Source organism: Manacus vitellinus, unplaced genomic scaffold (genome assembly GCF_001715985.3).
Source record: "Manacus vitellinus isolate BGI_N305 unplaced genomic scaffold, ASM171598v3 scaffold_63_pilon, whole genome shotgun sequence".
Classification (NCBI taxonomy): Eukaryota; Metazoa; Chordata; class Aves; order Passeriformes; family Pipridae; genus Manacus; species Manacus vitellinus.
Window position 1 is genome coordinate 259,389 of NW_021940711.1, and position 26,217 is coordinate 285,605.

Sequence of the window (26,217 nt, forward strand, 5' to 3'; positions counted from 1 at the left end):
AGGGACACACCCACAGACAGACACCGCGTGTCACAGACAGACACACAGACACGGACTTAGCTTTGGGTCTCCGAAGGGCAGCTCCGACGTGCTCGGGGTGTCCGTGCTCCTGCCAGGCTTTCCCATCGTTCCCGACCCTCCCATGCCCCCAGGGCCCCCTGTGAACTCACCCGTTTGATGGTCTGCACCACCTCCTGGATGTGGGAGTTGTTGATTTCCTTCTTGGACCTTTGAAGGGAAGCACAGACACCTGTGACCCGGCTGTTCTGTTCCCATCACACCCCTCGTCCCTACGGATCCGTGCCACACCCATCCACATGGGTGCTACATCCCCACCGTGTCCTGACACACGGAGAACCCGCTGCAACTTAGGAAAGACACATAAAACATCGTTTCAAGGTGTCTGAGACATAAGGCAGAGAACTGGATGCAGAATTCTACTCCTTCAGCTCCCCGGGCAGCAGCAGGCCCTGCATCCCACACGGACACAGCCCGGGAGCAGCCGGCACCTCTCCTGGGCAGCCTTGTCGCTGGTGTTCCTCAGCAGGGCCTGGATCCGCTCCACCCTCCTCGCCTCCAGCCGCTTCTTGATGTCCTTGACATTGCTGTGGAGAGAGAGGAGAGACAGGCCTGGGCACCAGCACGGGAGCAGCCCTCCATCCCATCCCTCTGGAGCGAGGGGTCAGGCAGCAGAAGGCCTGAAGGCTGAAGAATAGTTTACGTCCTATTTAAGCTTTTTCTGTTTGTTTGTCTGTTTTTTTAAGGGGTTCCTAACAAAGATTCCTCCCAAAAAAGTCAGAGTCCTGCCCCCAACAGTGGAAGCAGCAGATGCTGAAGGGAAGTGTAAAAAAGAACAAGCATACAGGAGTTTTTCCCCTCCTCCACCTTCCCAGTTTCCAGTCTATCCTCCAGCATCTATGCATTTCTCTGCCGTGATGTCACTCACACCTTGGAGTGGAGGAAGGGAAATGCTCCCGTTCCCTGCCCTCCCAGGCAGAGCTGGGCACTGGTTGGGCTCCCAGGGCCGTGTTTACCTCTCCGCCGTGTCCCGCAGCGCCCGCAGCTCGGCTCCCTGCCTCTCCCTGGCCAGCTCCAGGATCCTGGCAACTTGCTGGTCAAGGGAGGAAAACAACATCAAAAGGGAGCAAATAAAAATATACGATTTTTAAACTGAATTACCCGGTGTTTAAGATGATATCTGGGAAAATCCTAAACTTGTTTTTGACGTGAAATAAAAAATGAAAATCTGATAAAAAATTCTGGCAAACTAAAACTTTGTTTATATACCAGTTCTGTGAAAGATACTCAATGTATTCACTCCTAAAGGCTTGCTGAATTGACCAGGTGAGATGGGACTTAGTACTATGTGGAAAACATTCAAGTACAGGTTTTCTTCAAAAAAAACCTCTCAAAAACACCCCAAATTACATTAACAAAGAAAAATTATAATTTTTTTTTTTTTGCTGTGCATTCAACCTCGAAAGCATGAACTCTCCTTCCACAGGAGGAGTCACTTTTTCCACAAATTTAGTTCTGGGGTTCATCAATGTAGGTTTTCTAGAGAAGTTCCTTTAGGAAAGATCACAAGAAACATCAAGGGAGGTAAGTCATTTTTAAAAAAGAATGAGGTGAAGTAGTACGTGGCTGAGGTTTTTTTTCTTCTGATTATTTAGATTTTCATTTTTAACTGTATTCCTTAAAATGTTCTCAGAAAGAAACTGAATCTTGTTTACTTATTTTAAAACCATTCTCTTAGGAAAGTCCAGGAAAAAACCAAACCAGCAACATGGACCTCCTCTTGAAGAATTACCCAATTTGATTTTTTTCCTGGAGTAGGTCAACTGACTCCCTGTACTACTCCTACATTGCCTTCAGTTTTCCAGCGAGGGGCTGTCCTAGGATCCCTTTTTTGGTGGCCCCTGCAGCCTCACCTCCGTGGCGTGCTGCTCCTTCTTCCTCCGGATGCCCTCGTGGTGCTCCTGCCCCAGGTGCACGAGGTCCAGCTCCAGCCTCTCCCTCAGCTCCAGGAGCCGGCGATCCACGCTCTCCGCCACTTCCACGGGATTTGCACAGGTACCAACGGCACCCTGGGTCACACTCCTGCACAACACATTCAGGGCTGTGCTGCTTCTGGCCCTGCCAATACAATCCCAGCCTCCCCACCCACTCCCATGGGAACAGCCCAGGGACATACGGATGCTCCATCTTCCTTCAGAGAAGGGGAGCCCATGTTTCTCTCGGGGATCCCTGTTTTGGTTTGGGGAGGTGACCCCTGGGCTGTATTTACCTTTTCTTCTGGGTTTTCCTCATGTGGATCATGCTTTTCTTGCCCTCGTGGCAGATGGACTCTGAGAAGAGCACAGAGTATTTCTGCAGCAGCTCCTCCTTCCGTTTGCTTCCCTTCTGCTCCAGCTCCCTCAGCTCCTTCTCCTGCCTCTTCAGCAGCTTCAGGAAGCGCTTCATCTGCTGCAGCTCAGCCAGGGTGGCTGTCTCAGGCTCTGAAACACAAAACAGAGGATGTTTGCTGTCCCACAGCATTTCTCCACCTGTTGCCAAACCCTCTGGGGTCACACAGGTGGTTTCAGCACTGCCTTCGTTCCTTTTCCTCCCTCTTTCCCTGCCCCTGACGGATGGGGGCATGGGGATGGCCAACATTGCTCTCAGGCCACAGAGAATTATCTGCTCAGGGGAAGTAACTCTTTTGGGACTTGGAATGTGTAAAATGGAGCAGAACATGCAGGTGTGTCTGCAGCACAACTGTGCTGAGCAGGGCCAGCTCCTTCCCAGGGCTTGGCCTGGGCAAACGGGAGCAAACAGCTCCAACACACGTCCCTCAGTGCCCGTTCCAACCAGAGTCCTTCTGCTCCACACCTGGGATGCCCCTCACCAGGTACCGTGTTCTGTCCTGGGGAACAGCTCCCTTCAGGAATAACTTCTAAAAGCAAAACTTAAGGTACATAACAGTTACTTGGCAACATATCCTGGGCAGAGCAGATTTCCTCTCGTGCCTTCAGATCAGTTTTGTGGCATAATTAGGCCCCGTGTTTGCAGGGATTTGTATCACGCCACAGTCAGACACAGGTGACCCACACATCGTACAGATGGTGCAGGTGTGCTGAAGGGAACCCAGAGCCTCAAGATTCCTGGGATTTGTCTTTAGCGCTGGCTACACCAGGCAGGGCTGGGGCAGGTCTTTCTACTTTGGGAATACAAGATGACTGACAGGGCCTCAGCTCAGGTGAACAGCACAGGGAGTTACCTGCCATCTGCATCACTTCTAACACGGTTTCATTCCTGGCGAACGCCGCTGCTCCTGAAATCCCAAAAGAGGCTCCTGTTAATGTCCCATCTTGGATGTTCAGAGGTTGGAAAGGGACAGTGGAGAGCTCACCAGAGCACAGGCCATGTGAAGGATTTTGGTGTGAGGAGTTAATTAAGCTGCCAAGATGTTAAAGTACTTGGAAGCTCTTGGAAACTTACCTGTGGAGCCATTGGAGGGAGGAATGCTGCGTTTCCCAGCAGAGTCTGGCACCCCATTAGTCTCAGCAGATGGGATGTTCCACTGTGTGCCAGGCCTCTAAAACAGAGATCAGAGGTAAATGAAGGCTTTTTATTCCAGGCTGAATTCATGCAAGGTGCTCTAGAGAACAGAACCTGGAAGAACTCACCTCCCCTGCAGCATCCTTGAGCTTCACAGAGCGCTTGTCCTGCATGTTGAAGAACTTGATGGGGTTGGAGAGGGCAATGGTGAGATCTGGAATCAGACAGAGGGCTTGGCTTGGGCAGCAAACAACTCATGGACTCATTTTCCCTGCCCAGGACAGGACACTGTGGAGAAGGGCCAGTTTGTGTTCTCTGCTTGGAACAAGCTTCCCCCTGACAGCACAAAGGGAGGGGATCACCCTCACCTCAGTCCTATGCTGAGGACATGGCTCACAACTCTGCTCCCAAAATCCAAAGCCAGGTTCAGACTTTCCTCGCCTGCACAGTTCCCTGCTCCAATTCCAGTCTAATGCTGTATAAACTTGTGGTTTTTATAAAAATGTGTTAAACCCATCAATTTCTCAGGATTTCCCCAGTGAAAAAGGTTTATTTGTATGAACACAGAGGAGGAGGGAGCAAACGTGAGAAGTATTCACAGGAAGCTGTGTGGCTGATGCTGTTACTTTCAGTGTGGTTTTGGTCACGAATGTTGATCCCTCCAGTAGGGCTTCTGTCCTCGTGCAGCTCTGTCTGACCCTTTTCAAAGGGTCTGTACCTCAGTACGAGCAAGAACCTCCCTTCTCTTCCCACAGGGAAGAACAACATTCCTGTGCTCCCTAAAAGCCCTGTTCTTGCCAGCCCCCGAGAGCTGTCACCTCTTCCCTCAAGGAAAGCTCTCCCTGGCTCTGAGGAACAGTAGGACTGACCCCCTCAGGTGGGACTCAGGCACAGCTGCAGTGGGAGCATCCACGCTCCTCCCACAGCAGCGGGGATGGGGCGGGATCCTGGCACGTGCTCAGTCCCACCCTGACAGGAATGAAGGGTGCAGCAGGAAAGCACTCCCTGGGCTGGGAAAACACTTCTGGATCAGAGTTTGGACAAAGGCAGAGCCCCCGCCCCGCACATTCCAACATGTCCTTACCTGCCCAAGCGTCCGGCACGTAGTCCTTGACCTCCAGGAACACGAAGAGGGAGGGCATGGTGAGGGGCATGTTGCTCTCGCTGCGCAGGCACACGTGGTGGTACCCTGGGACAGAGCAGAGCACTGAGCTGGGCTGGCACAGTCCTGGCCCTCCAGCTGCCACACGAAGTCCCTCTTTCCAGGAGGGCACAGGCAGGATATACTGGCACTGAGCCAAGGCACTAACAGGATGACTGCACTGCCTGCAGGAGTGGACATTAAGGAGCCAAACATGCAGCTGTTTGTATCTTCTTTACAGCTCCCAAGGGCACAAAAGCCAAAGGGATTTCCACAGGTTTACCTGAGTGCATTGCAATGACGGGAATGATACGATGGCCAATGAACTTCCCTCCTTCTTCCCAAGCCACGATTTTCAGAGAGGCCAACTCAGGCATCATGATCTAAGAGAAAAGCAGAGTAAGGCACCAGTGCCCTCACCTCTAACTCCTGACAGCATCCTCCTCCTCCTCCAAGGAGAGCTTTACTCCCTTCTCCTTCCAACCACGCAATTCCAGCTACCCCTCGTCTGTTCTGGGAAATAGTGACGGAGAGTTGTTTTGGATATTGTTGTTTGGGTGTTGTCTGAGCCTGCCCAAAGCCAGGCCTGGGGTCTGCAGAGAGAAGTCCCTTCTGCTGTCACTGACCTCTCCCAGGGCAGTGCTTGTGGCCAAAGGGAGCTTTAAGGATTTTCTGTCTAAATTACTCTCAAATGTTCTCACCTTTTCAAAAACAAAAGCCTCCTCCTTCCACACGGGGTTAATGGAGTTGGCCGTGGAGGTCAGTTTGGTTCTGTATTTGCGTTTGGTGTCCCTTGGCAACCCAAAGAGCTCCACTTCCACGTAGGTCCTGACGCTGCGCTCCGAGAGGAACTGACCAGAGAGTATCTGTGATCAGGAGAAACAGAGTCAGCAACTGCTGAAGAGAATGAAACTCCCGCCTGTTCCTTCACCCCAGAGTCTGTTTTTCTGCTCCAGCTTTTACCTCCACCCCTGTTTCTTGCTTCAGCACCTCCTCCCTCCCCACCATCCCAGCCTTGGCTGCTCCTGCGTGGCAGATGCTCCTTTTCCATTTTCACGTGATTATGATTAATTTAAAATGGAAACAAGCCCGGGGGTTGCCACGGCAGCACCATCCCGGGCACCACCCGGGTTCCTGTGCCCCAGGAGCCCCCCGGGTGGCACAGAGGGCTGTACTTGCCGTGACCGACAGGGTGCTGGCCACCACCACGTCCATGCGGTCCAGGGAGAAGGGGTCGAAGTGCTTGTCGGGGCGGCGCAGGAACTCGTGCTTGAGCAGGTACCCACACTGCCCGTTGAACTCAAACAGGGCCATGTTCTGCTGCATGGGCACGTCTGTGGGCAGAGCCACACCCTGAGACGCGGGGCTGGGACAGGGACCCCTGTGCCACCAGGGAGCCCCCGGCCCCTGCCAGCCACGGCTCACAAAGCCACCCCACAAACTGATGAGGCCTCTCAGCACCCCACAGGGAAAAACATGAGAGCAGCTGCTGCACGAAGGGAAGTGGTTTGCTTACGCCTGCACTGTAAGGCACGGGCAGAACTGAAGTCAAACCTACTTTAAGGAGCACTCGCTGCTTTTGGGCACTGATAAGTAACTGCCTGAGCCCCTCAACTCCTTCCCCCTTTCATTTTGGGCCTCCTGAGTCCATCTTCTCTCTGACACTTGAGGACACTGTCTGGTGGTTTCTGCACCAGCCTGCACTGTGCCATCCCCCCAGAACCAGCCTCTCACTCGCCCCCTTTCCAAGTCACTTCCTTTTTGTCTCCTACACTCTCTATACGTAACACACACCTCCAAGGAAGGAAGAGGGGTAAGGAATAGCTTTCTCTGGAGGCTTTTCTTTCTTTCTCATGCTGGCTGTGCAGCAAGGAAAGGCCCTTGCTCCCTGTTCAGGTCAAAATCCTGGACACAGTGGCACAGCCAGTGCTGTGGCCAGAGGGAGCTGCATCTCTGCCTGGTAAAGGGACAGCAATTCAGGCAGAGGGCTGCAGGTGTGTTCAGGGATGTGATTCAGTGGGACATCGTGGAATGGGACACTGGGGACAGTGCCTGGACACAGGTGACAGCACTCCCTGGGGGATGTGGGGGTGTGCTGGACATGGAAAAGTACTGCTGGGGCAGATGGACCCAGTGGAGAACAGCACTTGGGAGAAGGCACTTGGAATAAATAACACATCAGGGAAACAGCAGTGAAGGAAGAGAGAGTGACCAGGAGCACCTGGGGATCAGGAACACCCCAGGGACAAGGAGTACCTGGAAATCAGGAGCACCTGAGGATCAGGAGCACCCCAGGGACCAGGAGCGCCCATCCTCACCCAGCTGGTGGCTGGAGGACCCTCGACACTCACCCATGGTCTGGAAGTTGAGTGCCACCATCTGGCAGCCGACGTTCCAGAACATCTGGGGCAGGTAGTTGGACGAGTCCATCCGGGTGCCTTTGGGGTAAATCCGGCTCATCTGCCGCTTGTTGTATCTGCGGGGGCTCCATAGGAAACAAGTCTGGAGTGTTCCCGGTGTGCCCTGGGACCAGCCCACACGTTCCCATTATAACTGTTTAACCTCTGCTACCAAACACTCAGAGCCTTCCAGACAAGAGCTCAGGCAGGCCCAGGCTCCTTTTCCATACCCTTCCCACTTAAGGACAAGCATCTGGCAGCCTTGACATTGACTACTGCAGGATGCATCCTGTCAGGAATCTCTCTGGAGAGCTCCCAAACCACCCTGGAAGATCCCATGTCTCCAGCACCTGCACACTTTCTAGCTCTGATGAAGAGTCTACCAGGTCTGGGAACCAGGAGCCCTTTGGATATGCCTAATCCCAAGATCCAGCTTAGCTCTGACACTCCAAGCCCCCCAGGACAAGGGCTGCCAAAAGGATACTCTACAAACTGCACGGGGAACTTGCTCAGGAGGTCGTAGGCCTTCAGCTCCGTGAAGGAAGAGATGACATAACTGCGGTTCTTCTCTGGAAGCAGGAGATGACGAAGCATCAGAGGAAAGGCACACCCAGCCCCTGTCCTGCTGTGGGCACCGACGGGCCCAGGGAACGCCCAGCCTGGATTCCCAAGGGACCGAGCCGGACTTACGGGCAGAGACCTCGAAGGAGTCGAATTTGATGGGCTGGATGTAGTTCACCAGGCTGGACATCTCCTCGTACGCCGTCACCTCCAGGCCGGCCGTGCCCTGCACGGGAACATCCCAGGGGAGACGTGTGAAGAGACCTTCCCTTGGGGGGAAACAAACCCCACCAAGACTTCCCAGGGGAAGAGCTCCAGGGGCTGCCCTGACCAGAGTGCTCCGGTTTGGCTTCCCAGTCCTACAGCTCCGTGGTGGGCAGGGCACGGAGTTTCCAGGCAGCTGGGCAAGAACTGAACTGGGGCGCATGAGAGGTTCCAGTTAGGAGGTACAAAGCCCAGGACTTCTTTAACCCCTCAGAGCATGGAGCCTGGGAGAAACTGGGGACACCATTTTCCCTCCTCTCCAAGGGATACCAGGGAGATAGAAATGGGAAATGGATGTTTTCATTCACAGGAATGCTGATCTCCTCCCTCCCCCTTCAGCAACAGCACTTTTTTTAGTAACAACTTCTATCAGACCAAGGCTAAGCCTCTCCAACAGCCCAGAGGCAAACAGTTATCTCCAAATCACGTGGAGTGTCAAAGGCAGAGTCAGCAATAAGAGCTCCTCTGCCACAGCTCCTCTGTGCTTGCAACAGAATTTCTCTTATTCAGTTTCTCCTGCAAAAGTCCTGCAAAAGGGGAAGGAAAGCCCCTGACAGGTTCAGGTTCATTCCCCTTTGCATTTTGAGTTAATCTCCACTCAGTCAGGTGAGGCCCAGAGAAAACTGGAAGCCAAACAGAAAAGGAAGAGAACCAGCAGTGACAGTACCTCATCTGACTGCATCTTTTTAATTTCCTCTTCATCCAGGTTTCCGAGCTGTTCATCCTCCTCCTCTGGCTCCTCTTCAGCCACGTCACCTGCCCAGACTGAGCACAGAGGCCACATCAGTGGTACCTCAGCAGGACCCTGAGACAGGTGCAGAACCTCACAGCCAAGTCATCAGCAGCAGTGAGGGGCAGAATCCCACAACTTTACCGGCCAAATCCAAATATGAACTGGCACACTGTGGATCAGCACACCCTGGAGACCAAAGTGCTCCTCCTGCGGACTCCCCTCACACCCAGGAGTGACAATCAAAGGGTTGTTTTCCCACCAAGGTCACACGTATTTTTAGAATAAATGCCCATTTCCAGGTGTCCCCCTTGTCCTCTCATGACTTCATGTGTTCATATCATGACAAGGACTGTTCCCCCACAGGGGCCTGGAGCCCAAGGGGTGACAGGAAGGGAGGAGACAGGGGCTGAAGGATCTATAAACTTCCAAGACCCTCAGGGTGGAGAAATGTGAGCTGTGCTGAATTTGTGGTCATCAGAGATCTACAAGCAGTAACCCATCAACCCCCTTCCCCCAACCCAAGGGCCAGTGGGTATCAGTGAATCACCAAGGGATGGCAGGCAAGGTGTAAGTCATGGTCTCTTTTGGCTGCAGTAAGTGTTGAAAATATTCTGAAGATTTAATTTCTCTTCCAAGCTTATGCTGCTGCTTAACTGAATTAGGGAGTAGTGCTGGCATGCCCCAAGTTGGTATTGGGAGATTGGGAAGGTTTTGCCCTTCTAGCTCTGCTAGTCCCACTTCCCTTCAGACATACCAGTGTCTTCAGCATCCACAGGGGTTGGCTGCTCGATGATTTCTGGTTCCACATTCTTCCCTTTCTTCAAAGAGTTCTGCCTTTTCCCATATACAGATTGGTTCTTTTTATTCTTAATCAAGATTTTCCCTAAGAGGTCCTTAGGACTCGGCAGAGGAACTCCTGGCTTCAGCTGCAACAGATAAACCTCATCACAGGGAGAATTCAAACACTGCCCTCTCCTGTCCCTCTGGCCAATTCCTGCTGCATGGACACATCTCTCCCCCACTGGACACTTTCTTTCCTATCTGCCAACATATCCCACCAGATTCATGCAGATTTTCCCCAGGATTTCACCTGTAGCTGCAGAGCAGCTGCAACACCACTGTGTCACTGGGCCAACAGAAATACCTGCTGTACAGGTCAGCTGAACACTGGGGTCAAACGGATGGGGAGCTTTACTGAGCTATTCCTGGCACTGCCCTGCCCACCTATGCCTGCAAGGGAATATTTCCAGGCCCTTGTTCCCATTTCCAAAGCAGAGGCTGGCAGAGAGAGCTGAACCAGTGCTGTGTACAAAGCACATGTGGTACCCTGGTACAATTTGGCCACCAGAGCTCAGTGCCCAGAATCCCTCAGGTCAGGGTGTTAAACAAGAGCAGAGTCCCAGGAGTGCTCAGGAAAACCCCTGTGGCAGTCCTCCACCCATCCCTATGAACCAGGACTGTTTGTCCACGGCATCACGTTCTCTTTCACTGTCCTTTTGTCTGTTGTGGCACCTCCCAGCACCAGGAGTGACAAGTTTTCCAGAAGGCCTCTCCCTGGCCTCCTTGCCCAGCTGCCCCTCACCGGGTGTTTCTCCAGAGGCTCTGTCAGCAGCATGTCTCCAAAAATGGTCCTGCAGTACTCGGCCATCTTCGCCTGCTGCTTGGGCCTGCAGGAGACCAGGCAGGAGTGAACAGGGGGAGAGACACCCAAATCCAGAGCTTGGCACGAGCCACCACCTCAAGATCCATGTACTGTACCCAGAAACCACCCAGTGCCTTGGCTCAGCCGTGCAGACGTTGAGGTGCCATTCCCAGCCCAACTCCCATGTTCCCACAGTGCCACCCTGAGCTGAGAGGATGCACAGTTGTGGCCACACCACTCTGCAGGTCGTCCTTCAGCTCTGACCCACCTCCAGTTGTTTCAGAAACCTCAATCAGTGTTTTATTTCAGCTCAGCACTCACTTCAAACCCAGCAGCCCTTGCCTGTGTCCTTTCTGCTCTGGACACAGAACACGGTTCTCCCGAGCACTGGGTACTCACGAGTCCACGTGGTTCTCGAAGGACAGGATCACGGGGTACAGAGATGTTTTAAAAGCACTCTCTGCAATGGCCTCGATGGCATCCTGAGGGAAAGGCCAAGGTCAGAGCTCAGCACTCATTAATAACAGAGACACAGTTGCCCTCCCACTGAACACACTCCAGAATTGTCATTATCAGGATCGTCCCTTCAAAGTCACTGAACTTCTCCCAGTAGGAAGGTGAGAGGTGTCACCTTTTTCACACCTGCCCAGATTTCCAGCTCCAGGGCATAAAACCTGCAGCTAAACTCAACAGCTTGAATAAAAATGCAGCTGAAGATGTAGGAAGATGAGGCTTTGGTTTTGCTACACAGCTCAGTGTATCCAGCACTGAATGTGAGAGTGTCTGGCCAGAGACAAACCCCTGCCCCAAACCACTGCCCTGTGCACCTTCAACTGGTACAGAAAGGTGTGTGCAGCACCAGGTTAAACCACGTCACACCCTATCCATACCTGCCTCTGAACCTGCCCAATTTTCTATAGTTTCAGCTGCTTCCAAAACCCTTCTGCCTCGCAGCAGAAAGCTGGAGTGCTCAGTCACCAGCTGTGCTGACATTTCAAATACAAATACCATGGAAACCTTCTCAGCATTAATGATGTAAGAAAAAATAACCATATTTTTCCCAAGTCCCCGTTAAGCTGCCACAAACTATGCACTGTTTTCCCTTCTGGTGCTGCTAATTGGCAAGGAAGTACCATTTGCTCCTTTGCAATTACAGTCCCTGCTCATCCCAAATCCTTGTTCAGCCATGACCTCAGAATGGAGGGAGGCTGCCACAGCTGCTCCTCCATGGACCACTCTGGTCTGCCACAGGAATCTCAACGCTCTGAGGAGAAGTTACAGAGCTACTAAAAGGCCCCAGGAATAGTAGAACAGGGGGAGAGGTGTGGAGGGAAAGGTCTGTTGTGTATCATTATGTACTATGTAAAACCAAATCCCAGCACATGCTGTGTTAAAAGGTTATAATTTCCTTGAGGAACAGTCCCAGGCTGCAGCAGAACTCTGCAATTACAGCAGCTACAGCTGCCACTATTTCTGTTCTCTGTGCACTGAACTGCTGTGCAAAAAGCAGCCGTGACACTGCAGGGCTTGGGAAATTACTGACACCAAACACGACAATACCTCTGACCTTAAGGACTGGTTTGTTTAGTTGCTTTTTTCCCCCCGACGTAAATATTTTAGTAACAATGAAGTGTGGGAACTGGGGGGAAGACAGGAGAAAAACAAAGAGCTATAAGAAGAATCTCCAGTGCCTCTGCCTGTTGGCAGCAGCTGTGCAAAGAAGTGCAGAAAAAATCAGTGTGCTGCATTGATCTGTAACCTGTCAGCTGTGGAAAAATGCCCAGTATTGCCAAGGGAGAAGCAGACTTTGTGCTGTGCTTCCAAAGCCTGGGAGCTGAATCCTCAGGGAGCCGGCTGCCCACAGAACACAGTGCAACACTCAGGTCATTAGGAAGGAACTGAACCCTATTCCTCCAAAAGGCACCACGTGAGGCTTTCAGCCACAGAAACCTGCTGCACGCCAGAATATACACTCATTTGAACTGTGTGCTTTCCAACAGCCATCCTGTTTGTTCACCTATCCACAAATCCACCAGCCTGTGCTGTCCATCACAGACACATCTGCTCAGCCATCCCTCCTTGGCTTCCGCCTGACTTCCCGCACTTCCCTCGGTTAGTCATCCATCTTCCTCCAGCCATCCACCTCTCTGCTCCTCCTGCTCCAAAAACGCACACAAACTCCAACCTAGTGCCCATCTGTTCACCTTTCCTCCCCACACATTATTCCCTCACCACCTCCATCAGTCTTTTCCTCCCTCTGCCCATCCCTTTGGCAGCTCCCCTGTCTGAAGCCGGGCAGGGGAAAGCATCCCTGGAGAAAGGCCCTCCCCACCTTGAAGAGGATCTCTGTGGTCATGGTGAAGCCGTGGGTGATGATGGGCTCCTCGTCCGGGGGCCGGCCCTTCCAGCAGTCCAGCTCCACGCAGCGGCAGCCGGCCAGGAGCGCCTGCCGGTACATCTCGGGAGAGGAGATCCCGGAGAACTGCCCAGCTGTGGGAGACAGGCTCAGCCTTAACTCCTCACATGGACAGGAGCAGCAGGAACCTCTGCCAGCCCCCAGCAAGAGGTCTGCAGGCAGAGGGTGACACTTCTCCTCACACAGTGTTCAGAGCCCACCCCAGACCTCAGCCCCCCAAACCCCACTGCCCGTGCCATCCATCCATCCCTCCCTCCCTGGGATGGTGCCTCCCTCGGGAACGGCCCGTACCTGTGAGATAGGTGTTGTGTGAGGAATTGATGAAGTAGTGTGAGAGGGGCTGGGTCATGTCCTGGTACAGCAGCAGCTTGTCCAGAGCGACCACGTTGTTCTCAGGGCCACAGAGGAACCAGACCATCCCCTCTGGAGAGAGCTGCCCTGCATGGAAAACAGAGCTGGCAGCGGTGCCCACACAGAACGGATCTGGCACCTCCCTGCTGAGGCACCTCAGCACAGGGAGATGTGGGAGCCAGGTTGCCTGCTCCCCTGGGAAGCAGGATGGCAGAAGGTACAAGATGCTCTGCTCTTCCACCCCAGCTCCAGAGCAGGACCTCTGGGCTGAGGCAGACTCACCTCTCTGGATGTTGATCCCGCTGGGCTCGTACTTCTCGATGAGGCTCTGCACCTGCTCGGGTCTGGCTGGAGGGAACAGGCTGTCGTTGAGGCGGGAGTCTCGCTGCTTCTTGTTGATAAACTTGGCCAGGTGCTCTTTGGTCATGTAGGGCTTTGCTTTTAGATGGCTGTGGGGAGAGAATCGCAGAGGTAAGGCCTGGGAATTACCCAGGAAACCTCTTCACAGGAGAGAGATTGGTCATTCCCTAGGTTAGCAGTGGGGTCCCCCTCCCTGGGCCCACACATTTCTGCTTTGTCCACATTTCTTTCTGTAAATGATGCTTCCCACTGTGCCCTTTCTTCTTCCTCATAATTCCATACTGGGAACACCTTGTACTGAGGGGAAGATAAAGCATATTTTGAGGCTCTAACCTGAACCCTAAAAAGACCTGAATTTCAGAGCATTCACTGCCTGCCCTGTAAAATCAAGTCCATGTAAGAAGTCACAGATTTAGGTACTTGAAAAGCAAAAGGCCCCTGGGTACTTGTGAGAACTGTGGTTCTCACACTGCCTCCGTTTGAGGCTGGCCACAAGCAGTGTCACATGGGCATGACCTAGTGCTGACCTGGGCTCAGCTCTCCTGCTGGGGACAATTCAGGGTCTCCACAGCACAGGGAGGTCTCATCCTTTCTGTCCAGGCTGGGAGTGAAGGTATTGAGTGACCCTGTTCCTGCCCTTCTGAGGCTTCAGACCAGACAAACCACATGGGATTAAATCCCCCCCTTTCTGTCTATCTGTTGCCACAGGAGCTCCAGTTCTGGGCTGTGGTTTGAGGGGAACTCACTGTGAGGTGAATATCTCATCGATCTCGGGTCGGGGACACAGATTCATCAGGAAAGTCTTGTACACGGGCTCCGGGAAGTCCTCTGGGTTGATGGCATCATTCTGAGAACACAGAGAGGATGTGTCAGGACCACAAACCTCTCCTTAACACTTCCTTGGGCCAACACAAGTGACTGGAACATCTGCCCGGGTGCTGCTGCTCCCTGTGCCACCCAGTGCAAGTGTTCCTGGAATACAGCCAGAACTGACCCCAGCAGGCTGCAGTTAAGGCCTGGCAGTGGTAAAGAAAAGGTTTCACAGCATCTGAGAGCATCTGGGCTGGTGGTTTTTCACACCCAAGGGCACCACAGTCAGGGCAGGCAAAAGGATCCCTCTCAAGCCAGCAAGACCTCTGGGTACCCAGAGAAACCCTTACCTTGCCCTTTGGGAGGTGACAAGCACTTAGTGCTGCTTCCACCCTCTTCCTGTCTGCAGGGAACATCTGAAAAATACTGATGGGGAGGACAAGGATCACAATGGAGCAGCAAAGAGGGCAGGAAGGCTGGGGCTGCAGGACACTCCAAATGCACAGTGAGGGAGGCTGATGGACCAGGGCAGACAGATACTGTTTCTCCAAGGGAGTAAGGGAGGTACCGAGTCTGATAAACCTACAGAGGGTTTCCGACTGCTGATCTAATGCAGAAGTTCTGTATTTCTGCTATGGACTCTGTAAGAGCCCTGTGACTCTTAAAATCCCTGTCCCACCCTCTTGGGGGTGCTCCCTGTGGCAGCAGACCTCATGTCACCAATTCCCAGGACACTTCCACCCACCAGACACTATCCCCCGTGGGAGCTGGCACTGGCAGGGAATTGCTCTGTAGTCAAGGCAACATTCAAAAACTCCAAACAAACGTTCTGCACGTTTGCTGCTTTGAAAGAAGGCAACGTTTTCTGGAACCAGAGGCTTTCCGTGAATTCAAGGAACAAACTCATTGCACAGGCAGAGACTAGGATACTACACGACTACTGCAGGAACCAAAGCTCCTTTCCAGTAGGGAAAGCTGGGACTGGTCTGCAGGACACAATTCCCTGGGTCAAACCTTCAGCTTAAAGCAGCTGCAGTGTGGAGCAGGAACAAGAACTGAACCCTCCCTCATTTCAGACCATCCCAGGCAGCAGCACTGTGCTCTCCCCCGTGGACAAACTGAGGCTCAGCTCTCTTAAGCTCCCGGCATCCCCGGTGCTCACAGGCAAACAGGGACCAGGGAGTGCCCTGTGCTGCCAGGTGGGAGCGCTGGGGGGGCCGCAGGAGCTCATGCAAACCCAGTGCCCTTTGCAAGGCAAAACTGAAGCAGCCCTGGCATGATTCCAAAGGGATTTACATGTCTAAAGAGAAAGGCAGATGCTCGTGGAATTTTCAGAATAATTCAGACACGGAGTTTTGAAAGCCTTACATTTATCTGCACCTGGAGATACTGAGTATTTTTATAAGTCTGGCTCTTAGTCTGGACTATTTAATGGCCTGAATTGTTACCATTCTGCAGGAAATGGGCACTGAGGAGAGGTACAGCCTGTACCAGATATTCTTTCTCGTTGTTTCAGAGGAATAAGCCGGTTCCCCCTGCAGCAACGCTACCCTGGCTTGCATATTAAAGATCAATTCAAAGCACTCTTCCCTAGTGTGTTATTCATTATAGACCTATACATTTTTAACAGCCCTTTGATGAATACGCTGGTTTCCGACAGAATGAAATTCTGCTGGTAGGTGGTTTAGAAAACAAATAACAGCAAATGTTTCGTGTTGAATAAAGCTCAGCCGTCCAGGGGCCCAATCAGCCAGCACAGCCCTAATCCAGCACCTTCTGCCACACAGCACCCCCCGGGGAGGGTGTTTATTAGGGGTGATCAGTGCCCGCCTTTGTGATGCTGTGACACAGCTCAGCCCTAAAGCAGAGCCGTTCAAAACCTCCCAAATGCTCTGTCTGCAGCTCCTTATTCTTAAACAAAAGGTAATTTATGTATATCCTGCAGGCTGAGGGATGGCAGAAGTGGAGAAGGACCGGTGGAGAAGAGCTGGAGTGGTCACACGGGAGAAAAGGAGACAAATGAAAGCAAGTGAGCCCCACTTCAGGCGAGCTGGGGAGCCCAGCAAAGAGCTCTCCAAACCCAGAACTCCTCACAGGAAAGGCAAACTGATCCTACACCTCATCCAGGTATCAACTCAGATTTGCAAAACAATCTGTGATCAGAATTTTACCAGAGCTGTTTGGTTTTGTTGATTATTTGTTGGCAACAGCCGGGAAGTGAGATCTATGGCTGTTTAAGGCCATTTCTTGCTGTAAATGAAGGCCAAAGTCCCATTTCCCAAATTATGTCCCTGACCCAAATTATGTGCCAGGTCCTGGGGAGGAACCAAGGTGCAGCAGGAGCCCTTCCATGGCCTCAATCGAGAGGGAATGATCTCTACCTCTTAGATGCAGGAAAAACAGGCGGTTGAAGCCACTGGGAACCATCCTCTTACCACCTGCTCTGCCTCTAGTCTGAGTGAACACACAATAAAACAAACATCCACACTCACTTCCTGACAGGAATCTTCCCCTCTGCATTCAGCTGCATCTTCAGCTTCACCAGGCTGTGGAAAAAGAACCAAACAAGATTATGAAAATGTATGTGTACAATCTTGGAGATCCTATTAAGTAAGGAGAGAGAAAAAATATGTTATTGGGAAAAAAGATCTACCAGTGAACTGAAAACCTGCAGAACCTCAGCTTAACCCTGGCCTGAGCCAGGCCTCGGTCTGGAGGCTGCCCAGGGACCTGGATGCTAAGAAGCCTTTTTTCCCAGTACAGATGGAAAGGACCCAGGTGTTTCAGAGAACAGATCACTCACATTTTCTCCAGGAAGGTGTAGCGGGAGGCGTTGTAGGTGAGGGGGTTGCGGACGATGGCCAGGATGTCGTCAGCCCAGCTCTGGAACACACACACAGGCCACAGGCACTATGGGACTGCTCTGGGACACACACAGCACACATGGAAAGGGGACAGAATTCCCAAATGGTCTGGGTTGGAAGGGACCTTACAGCTCATCCAGTGCCACTCCCGGCCACGGGCAGGGACACCTTCCACTAGCCCAGGTTGCTCCAACCAGGCCTTGGACACTTCCAGGGATGGGGCAGCCACAGCTTCTCTGGGCAACCTGTGCCAGGGCCTCACCCCCCTCACAGGGAAGAATTTCCTCCCACATCCACTTTAAATCTACTTGTTCCGGTTTAAAAGCATTGCCCCTTGTCCTGTCCAATACTGCTGGGCTCCAAATCCCAACATCTGTGCCCCGGGCTTGGCTCTATCACCTTCCTCCTGCCTACAGACACCAGCAGCTGAAACTTTGCCACTTCTCAGCTTCTGTTCATCCTTACAAAACACACAAAGGACAACAATGACTCACTAAATACCTTCTACTGGTCCTTCTCCATGCAGGGCAGAAGTTTCTAGAACTACAGAGGACCCACACCTGACTGGAGCACAAACCTGCTTGTTTATAACCTTGCCAGTAGCACTGACAGGGCTCAGGGTCCTCTCCTTTCCTGCTCCCCACTGAATGCCCCAACCCTTAGTGGTTCCCAGTGCTTCCATGCCCTCAGGATCCAATACCTTGCCAACATTCTCCTTGTAGGACACAAAGTTATGGAAGGTGAGGTCGACCATGTCAGGGCCGGACACAATGGTCAGGGTCTTCAGCAGAAAGGTGCTGTGAGGGTAATCCAGGTTAAAAACCTCTCGGAGCTTCTGGCACTGCCGAAGAAACACAACAGAGGGGGATGACGGGAGAAGGAGGGAAAAGCTGCATCCAAAAAACCAGGCCACAATCCAAACATTGACCCAAATCCACGGTAAGCTCCTCAAGGGTTGCAAAATTGTTTAAGACGATCTTCCTTTCCTTGGCTTTCCTTATTTTTTGTCTTTATTCTGGATTACCTGCATCACCTGGGACAAGCCCCCGTGACAAACACCACAAACGCTGTTTTGGTCTGAAAAAGGCACAGTTGGAGACCGCCCTTAAAGAAATTCCTTCTGGAACTCTGGGATAGACATGCAGACAAGCAGAGGAGAGTTTGGCCTCCTCACACCAGAGGTGTGTAACAGGGTGATTTTGTCAAAACACACACTAGGAGAGTCTTTTTGATTAGCATGACACCTTTACCTGGAACCTCCCTCCACAAGAAAGATCATTTTTGGGACCCCAGTCACTGCAGGGCTGGGCTCTCTCCCTCCAAGTCCCATTTTCTGCAGTTGTCAGTTGTTAACAGTGGTTTTTTTCCACAGCAATTCCAGTATCCTACAGCAATGGCTCACCAGGGATTTGTTTTGTTAAGTATAAGGCTCATCCGATTAGTGGTACTTGGATTGCAGCACCATATCAAAGTATTTATAGAATCCTTTAAATTATTCAGCATTTTCTGCATTCCTACGTGAGGTGTTGCTAAGCCAAGGTATCCCAGAGTTCTACTGGTGGTGCTGTTTAGAATGGAAAGACAAAATTCCCACTCCTCCAATAAAGCACAGCAATTCACTATCTGAAATGCAGTCTAAATCCCTGTCCAAGCAAACAGGGCACTGTCAGAGCACCTGCTCCTTCAGAAACAGGGCAAAATCCACAACCTGGGACTGTCAGAGCAGGTCAGACTGGGATGTTAAATTGGAGCTGGAATCTGAGCTCAGCTTCAGGCACCATGTGTCTGCACCACGACACACACAGAGCTGCACAGACATTTTATAAGGAACTGCTGATTTTTTCCTCTGCAATTTTCCAAATTTCTGGAGCATTTGCAATTCTGACACATCTATAGCAAACAGGCATCTTTAGGAAAAATGGGATGGGCTGGATTGTAAATCAGGATCACCTGACCACTGTCGCTCCCTTTTGAAAAGCACCTCTCCAAGAGAGTAACAATGAAACCTGCTTAATCCCAGAGCATTTGGAGGGAGGGAAGGGGGAGCACTCACCCAGCAGAAAATGTGCCTATTTTCCGCTAGGGAATTTCTCCAGTGGCTCATTCTCCCCTCGTGAGCCCTTTTCCTTGGCAGAGCTGAGCACCACCCACACACCCCCCTCTCCTGCTCGTGGCAACTCCTCCACGGAGCTCCACTTTTCAGTACCAGCAGCGGAGGGCTGGGGTTTTAACTCCAAATTAACTTTCATCCTGCAAAGCCAGCGGTGTTTGTTCACTCCAGGGCTGCACAGGAGATGGGGCCCAGACAATGGAGAACTTGTGGTTGTGCTGAACTCATTTCCTGTATTTGTTACCCGGGGCTCCTCCCAGCCCTTCCTTCTCCACACACTGCTCTTCTGCAGACACTTGTCACCTGGCTCTCCAGACCTTCCTGCCCAGCCATGGCCCCAGCAGGGCAAGTGCTGCACCAGAGCTTTTGCCTTCATCCAGGCAGGGATGGATCCAGCACCCAACGGAGATGGGGAGAGAGGACCAGAGACTGTGTCCAGGAGCTCTGAACCTCCACAACCTGCACTCCTTCAGCACCTTGCGCCGCAGCTTCACTCCAGAATTACTCAGAGTCACCTTGCAGGAGGCCATAAAGGAAAAATAGGAATTGCTGCATGACAAGCAGGACAAGGATATTAGCCATGCAAATCAGAAGGGAAACATGCTCAGCAAATCCACTTAAAAAACCCCAAACAAGCAGAAAACAACCCACCGGCAGAGCTGAAACACAGTCAGCTCCCATTTCACATCCCACCCTCCTGATTTCCCTAAAATCCTCAGCGGTACAGAGCAGAGCCATAGTCCAGAGAAAAGCAAATTCTCATGCAAATACAAACAAAGAGCCAGAGCCAGATGCAAGACAGAGAGTGATGGTCCTTTCTCTGCTTGGAAGGGGACAGAGCCGAGCGCCAGTGGGAGCTGCCACAGCCACACGGGTCACTGCGCCCTGAAAGATCTGTGTCCTGTGGCACTGAGGACAGGACAGCAAGTCTTCTCTTTTGGAGAAGAAAGGTCTTCTTTGGTTGCCAGAAGGGGAAAAGGAAGCACCTGAGGAATTTCCAACACCTTTGACTCTGGAGGTACCACTCCTGTCCCCCGAGCTGGAGGCGATGGCTGGGAGTGGGGAGGACCAGCCTGTCCCTGCGCCAACCAGCTCAGGGACACAGGCAGCCCAAAACCCGCAGGGAAGCACTCCCAGCTCTCAGTGTCTTATCTAAAAGAACTGGAAAATGCAGCAGCACACGGATTCACAGGCACAAAATAACCCGTGGGGTTCTGGAATCAAACAGGGACACACTGCCAGGGACAGAGGAGCCTGTGTGTCCTCGGGCACTCCCGGCCCCGTGTGCCGGAGCAGCTCCCACTGTGCAACGATGGAGGAGGCAGGAGGAGGGCCCAGCAAGGCTACTGCTCTCCTTTCCTGCTCAGCTCCTGCTCCCCCATCTATAAATCCTTTGCCAGCCACAGGTTTGTACCTTGCACACACACAGATCAGTGTCTCCATATGGCCCCATGGGATCGTTCTTTACTTGGAGGGCTGGAATGAGACTTGGTTTAGCTCCATCCTGGGCTCACACACGTTGCTGAATCCCAGTCCCAGAGCTGCCCCATCCCTTGTGCTGCAGCAGAACCACTGACCACCCACAGTGTTTACAGCCCATGGCTCACAGCCCACGGCTCAGCTCCGAGGGCACTGTGGCTGCTCCTGGTGGTTCCTAAACGTTCCCACTCGCTCCTACTTTATCATCTCAAAACATGGTGTGTGACATCCCTCAGTATCATTTTCTCCCCGCACATGTTCAGTTCAGGCTGCATCTCTGGGTTCAACGACACCAGAATGTGGATGGAGGACAGAGGTGGTTTATCCTCATGACAGTCAGAAAGTACAACTTCTGTTCCTATAAGAAGTATGCCTGTCTCAAAGCCAACGCCTCCTGAAACATCTAAACAAACCCCAAGGAGCAGCCAACAGCACAGCAGTCTGGCCTGGATTTTGGCCTGAATTTTGGCCTGAATTATTATTACATTCTCTGTCAGCGTTCTGGGGTCTTGGTGCCTCCAAAACCCCCCAAAATGGGGGAGCCCTTGTTGTCCCTCGTTACCGAAAGGCAAACACAGACCTGAGTGTAAATAACAGACTGTGTCGGTGCTGAACTGCACTCCAGAGCTTTTATCTTGTCTCCTGGCTCTTCAAAGGCCCTGCTCAGTCTTATCTCCAGTGCTCTTGAACACAAGCCAAGGTTCGTTCTGCCCTGTCTCTCAAGAGAAACTTTCTGTGAAGAAAAACCACGGAGCAGCTCTGGGAGGAGCTCCCGCAGCGGGGAGCAGGGGAACCCTGGCAGGCTGGGAGGGCAGGAGAGCAGCATTCCCACTGGGAGGGGGCTCCTCCTGCTGCCAGCCCGCGGTGACTCCCTTTCCATGCCGCACTGGGCATGTCCTGCTCCCCAGACCCTGCTGCCCTGGGATGGGGCCTGTCTGTGACCCGTGCCGGGAGGGAGCAGGGCCCTTCTCAAGTGGTTTTCCGCGAGGGCGCTTTGGTGTCGTTCCTCTCGCTGTGTGTGGAGGTCACAAAGGAAAACCCCAAACCTCCTGCTCAGCAGTGGTGGGCAAGTGCTACTGAAAGCAGGGAACTCCCCACATCCACAGGGAATCTCACTCCCAGGGAGACTCATGTCACTGCCATGGGGCTGGAGAGCTCAGGGCATGTTCCACCCTCAAGCCACAGCCCAAACCTGCACGGCCTCTTGCCGAGGAAAGCAGGGGCACTTTCCTTCCTCTGGAATTCCCTCAGTCACAGTCCAGTAGGAAAACCAGGCCACAAGCTTTTCCTCAGAGCAGCTGGGGATTTACTATGGAATCCCTTACAGGGAAGGGGAAAGGATGCTCCATTTGCTACTGGTGCTACCCAAAGCTCTTCCTACAGCTGTGATCCTGTTCTCCTTGTCCTAAATATGATCCATCAGCCCTTTCTCTTCCACTTTTAGCCAGTGAAACAACTGTTTGTGTTAAGTCAGCAGTTCTACCCCACAACCATTCCAAGCCTCCATTCCGTAGCAGGGAACACAGCACTGTGTACATTCTTTCACCCCAAACCAGACTTTGCTTTGTCACACCATGTTTATACCCTTTGTAAGGACACCTCAGACACAGCTGCCCCATGTGGAGGGTGTGGTGGTTCCTGTGAAGACATTTTCCCTGCTTTCTGCATTCCTTTGTGAAATTCTGTTCTGGGGAAAGGCAGTTGAACACACCCCTGAGGGCTCTGAGCCAGAAGCATCATGGACAGCACAGCCAAAATAAGAATTTTCCAGGTCTGGATGGCACACATCTCCCACCACTCTGATTCAACATCTCTTTCAGTGCCCACACAAGACCTCTCAGCACCCCCTATGGGAAAGGTGGATAAGGAGTCAGCTTAGTGCATTTGACCACATGTTGTCACAGAAATGCCAGAAAACTCCCTGAAATACAAAGGGGACTTATTTCAAACGAAGGGTCCCTGTGAAATGCAGAATTCAAAAAGCACTCGGGATTTTCACAGCACAGGTTGTCATCAAGTGCATCACTGCTGCCTGCTGAGAATACTTAATAAATCGAATACTTAATAAATCCCGTGGTGCTTGACTTTTGCTTCCTTGTTCATCAAAAATGAGCTGTAGCCAATTCCCAGACTGTAAAATACCATCCTTGACCTGTTACAATGGTTGCAACACGGCAGCTCCCCCATCAGACACAGATCCAGGGCCTGGGGAAAAGCACAGGGACAGGGCGAACGCACCGACCCCTCCCTGACACCTCCCTGCAGCTCCCAGCGAGCCAGGGTGCAGCAGCTTCCCAAGCCAGAGGCACCAGCTCACATTCAGCAACCCCCAAGGGCATTTCCTTCTCATCCCGACTTTCTGCACTCACAGAGGTTTCCAGGGCTGGGGCAGGAAGCATCCCATGGCACGGTGGCACCAGGCAGGACAGCAGCACCTCCTGCTTGTGCCATACCTGCCTCTGGAAAACTCCCCTTGATGTGGACTCTCACACTGGAAGAAACCCTGAGGAGCTGCTTCAAACCCCGAGTGAGTGCTTCGTGCTCACCTCCTCCATTCAACTCCTGGTTTTCCAGCACTCACAATCCTCCTCCACATCCCCCTCATCTTTTCCCTTCTGCCAGATCACAGCCCCTCCTACTCACATGCTCTTCCCACAGCAGCCACTTGGTTCCTTTATTAGTCCTGCTGCTCTTCCCTACCTTTTCCAGCTCTTACCTCATTCTAGGACACTAGAACAACCCAGAAGTATGGGTGCATTGGGGGTGCACACAGCAGCAGGATTTCCTAATAATTTCCTTATCATTCCTAACATACAATTTACTTTTTTGGGGCAATCCTGCTGAACAGTGTTGATATTGTACCACACACCCACGGAGTGTCTGAGTACCAACAGTCACCTCAGGGCCTGTTACTGCAGAAGGATGAGGGATTGTTTCTGTCTGCACTGCCTGATTTTTATCTGTATGAATTTTATCACTCACCAGATCATCCAGTCAATCAGCAATTCAAGGTCTTCCTACAAATCAGCATCACTTTATTACCCCAAATAACTCAGTACCATTGGCAAACTCTGTCTTCTCCTGGCAGCTTCCAATTAGTCTTCCCTAACTAATTGCTAAAATCTAGGACATTTTTCTCCTGCCTGTTGCCACCAGGACATCCACCCGTGGCCTCGAGACTTCCACCAGCAATTTATCACCTGCATCAAAGCCCAATTCATTTTGTAAACAGGTTATTCCTCAAAGTTTACTATCCCAGAAAATACTATCTCATACCTCTCCTTTAAGTTGGCCTTTTCCTTGGGGATCCTGTCCAGAGTGGGGCACCAACTCTACCAGCCCCAAATATTTTATCCTCCCAAATGAAAAAGCAACATCCAGAGAGCTTTTTTTTTCAAACACCCTTCCCACAAAACAAGTTGCAGATGAAGTTTTAGGTGCGTTGAAAACTCAAATATGTTCCATTCAAGTGAATTTTCAAGGAGAAATCCAATTTCTTAGAAGGAATTATGACTTTTAGGGACAGGAGTGCTGTTCTTGAGCTCTGCTGTGCCTTCAGCACCCACCTGACATGGTGTTTAGAGAAATACTGGTCTCAGGGAGCTCTGAACAGACATTTTCAGAGCAGATTGAGAAAACAGCTGCAGGACTTATGCAAAAGGCTCAGCAGATATTGCAAAACCTTCTCCTTGTGCCTAGACAGTCACCTGTGTCAGCACAGGAGCCACCAGCTCTACTCCTTTGGTTCCTTTCCACCTTCACTGCAGTTTTCTGCTTGCCTTTTCCATACATGGAAAAGTTCAAAATAACCCAAAAAACAGTCCCAGGAAAAAAGTCCTAACAAGGACAACATTGCTGCAGGAAGCTTAAATTACAGCTGAGACCAAGAGCAAAGCCCTGATCACGTGCTTCCCTTCATGTGCCACCCTGCAAGCAGACCATGTCAAACTATTGGGGGGGGAGAAAAAAGAAAGAAACTGTTTTTTTCTGAAAGTGCATTTTCTTCCCTTTAAAGGGAAAAATCCCAGTACACAGGGCTGGAATCTCGCTTTAACTGCAGGTTTGGGGGTGCCCTGACCCAGCCTGTGCATCCTTGCACAAGAGCAGCTCCAGTGACTCAGTGCAGGAGCATCACAGTCTCCAGTAGGACTTCCCAGGGCAGCAGGGCACTTGAAAAGGGAATTGTTGATATTCCTTCCTCTACCATAGTCTAGAAGTGCCTCTTTTGGGTGCACAGAGGACCCCGGGGAGCTCAGGGACAGGAGTAAAGATGGCTTTTCTGTATTTACCCAGTTGTGATGCGAGCAGGTAAGATCCCCTCCACCTTCTTCCCACAGAAATCCAGGACAAGCTGCCTGAGCTTCCGCCAACGCCCCAGGCAGCCCTGTCTTTGCCACAGGAACATCAGACAGAAAGAAGCTGTGGACTCACCTTGGGGATTTTGGCAAACCTCCCCACTCGGGTGTCTCGGATGCTGGTGATATCCAGAATTTCCATTTCCTACAAGAGAACAAGGACAAGGAAGATGAGGAAGGGCAAAGGAGGAAGGAAAGCACTCCATCCCAGAGCCCCCAGAAGCTACAAGGCAGGTCTGAGCCAGTGCTTTTCCCTGCAGAAGAGCTGTCCCAGCAGGAACAAGGCAGGGAGGGAAGTAATTCCCATGGAAGACTCTCCACAGCCTTCCCCAGGCAGCCCCTCCACATCCCCACTGCTGGCTTGTTGTCATGTTCTTGTTTGTTCTTTTAATATCCAACCTGAATTTCCTTCCTCTGTTACTAATTTTTCTTCTCACTGTGGGTCTGGAGAACAAATTATACTTGTTGCAGCAGATAATATTATTTTCCAAGATCCCAACACAGAACAATGTGGATACCATGTCTTCTGGCTGTATCCCCATTTTATTGTTCAGCAGGACGGGAATTTTACTCCTAATCCCACTCCTTTCTGAATCCCTAGTGCAAAAGCAGTTCACTTGACTTTAGGAGTTAATCGAAAGCATTTTCCAGGAATGTGAGACACCCCCCCACCAAGTCTGGGTTCCCTCGTGGCAGCTTTCTCCCGTTCCCCCAGCCCCTTTTCCAGGTACCCCAGTGAGACATCTCCCTTTCCATGGTGACACCAGCTCCCTTTGCCTCACTTTGTGCTCCACTTCTCCCTGCTGGAACCCTTACAGCAGAAATTCTACTGCCCGGAGCGGACCTCGGAAGGGGGATGGGAGTGACAGAGACATCTCGAGGGGTGTGACAGTGCCCAGCCCCGTGACACTGCTCTGGAGGACACGGCTCTGGCAGTGCCTGGCCCAGCTGGCACTGGGCACAACCTCCTGGAAAGACAGAGCTCCCCCAAGCCCCTCAGGTCCCTGGCCAGGGCCTGTGCAGGACCGTCTCTGCCTCTGCATCTGCCTTGGCATGTAGGTCAGGGGGAGGAAGTGGAGCTGAACCACAGCCCTGCTCTGGAAAGCAGAAGTGAGCCCAGCCTTCCACCTCCCTCAGCCAGAGCTCCCCACCACTCTCTGCTGCTCCTCAGTGAGGAACTGAACTCTTCCCT

At 52.0% G+C, this 26,217-nt stretch overlaps 1 protein-coding gene across 4 annotated transcripts in view; it reads right to left on the reverse strand.

Moving 5' to 3' along the window:
• PLCB2 (phospholipase C beta 2) overlaps positions 1 to 26,217 on the reverse strand; it is a 39,016-nt gene continuing 12,799 nt past the window's right edge. For 2 of the 4 annotated variants that reach the window (XM_029963798.1, XM_029963797.1), the window contains exons 3-28: positions 25,102 to 25,170; positions 17,782 to 17,922; positions 17,021 to 17,100; positions 16,710 to 16,763; positions 14,568 to 14,643; positions 14,154 to 14,254; positions 13,330 to 13,496; positions 12,988 to 13,134; positions 12,613 to 12,770; positions 10,680 to 10,762; positions 10,221 to 10,305; positions 9,393 to 9,564; positions 8,573 to 8,670; positions 7,771 to 7,867; positions 7,565 to 7,649; positions 7,033 to 7,157; positions 5,861 to 6,015; positions 5,383 to 5,547; positions 4,965 to 5,064; positions 4,625 to 4,729; positions 3,669 to 3,754; positions 3,481 to 3,577; positions 3,260 to 3,313; positions 2,288 to 2,498; positions 1,932 to 2,100; positions 1 to 1,111 (exon numbers count right to left, since the gene is read on the reverse strand). In XM_029963798.1, the coding sequence (XP_029819658.1) occupies positions 1,031 to 1,111; positions 1,932 to 2,100; positions 2,288 to 2,498; positions 3,260 to 3,313; positions 3,481 to 3,577; positions 3,669 to 3,754; positions 4,625 to 4,729; positions 4,965 to 5,064; positions 5,383 to 5,547; positions 5,861 to 6,015; positions 7,033 to 7,157; positions 7,565 to 7,649; positions 7,771 to 7,867; positions 8,573 to 8,670; positions 9,393 to 9,564; positions 10,221 to 10,305; positions 10,680 to 10,762; positions 12,613 to 12,770; positions 12,988 to 13,134; positions 13,330 to 13,496; positions 14,154 to 14,254; positions 14,568 to 14,643; positions 16,710 to 16,763; positions 17,021 to 17,100; positions 17,782 to 17,922; positions 25,102 to 25,167 (2,958 nt within the window). In that variant the 5' untranslated portion in view covers positions 25,168 to 25,170 and the 3' untranslated portion in view covers positions 1 to 1,030. Of the gene's footprint in view, positions 1,112 to 1,931; positions 2,101 to 2,287; positions 2,499 to 3,259; positions 3,314 to 3,480; positions 3,578 to 3,668; positions 3,755 to 4,624; positions 4,730 to 4,964; positions 5,065 to 5,382; positions 5,548 to 5,860; positions 6,016 to 7,032; positions 7,158 to 7,564; positions 7,650 to 7,770; positions 7,868 to 8,572; positions 8,671 to 9,392; positions 9,565 to 10,220; positions 10,306 to 10,679; positions 10,763 to 12,612; positions 12,771 to 12,987; positions 13,135 to 13,329; positions 13,497 to 14,153; positions 14,255 to 14,567; positions 14,644 to 16,709; positions 16,764 to 17,020; positions 17,101 to 17,781; positions 17,923 to 19,134; positions 19,867 to 25,101; positions 25,171 to 26,217 lie in introns of those variants that run through there. The other 2 variants (XR_003916236.1, XM_029963799.1) reach the window with 2 other exon arrangements.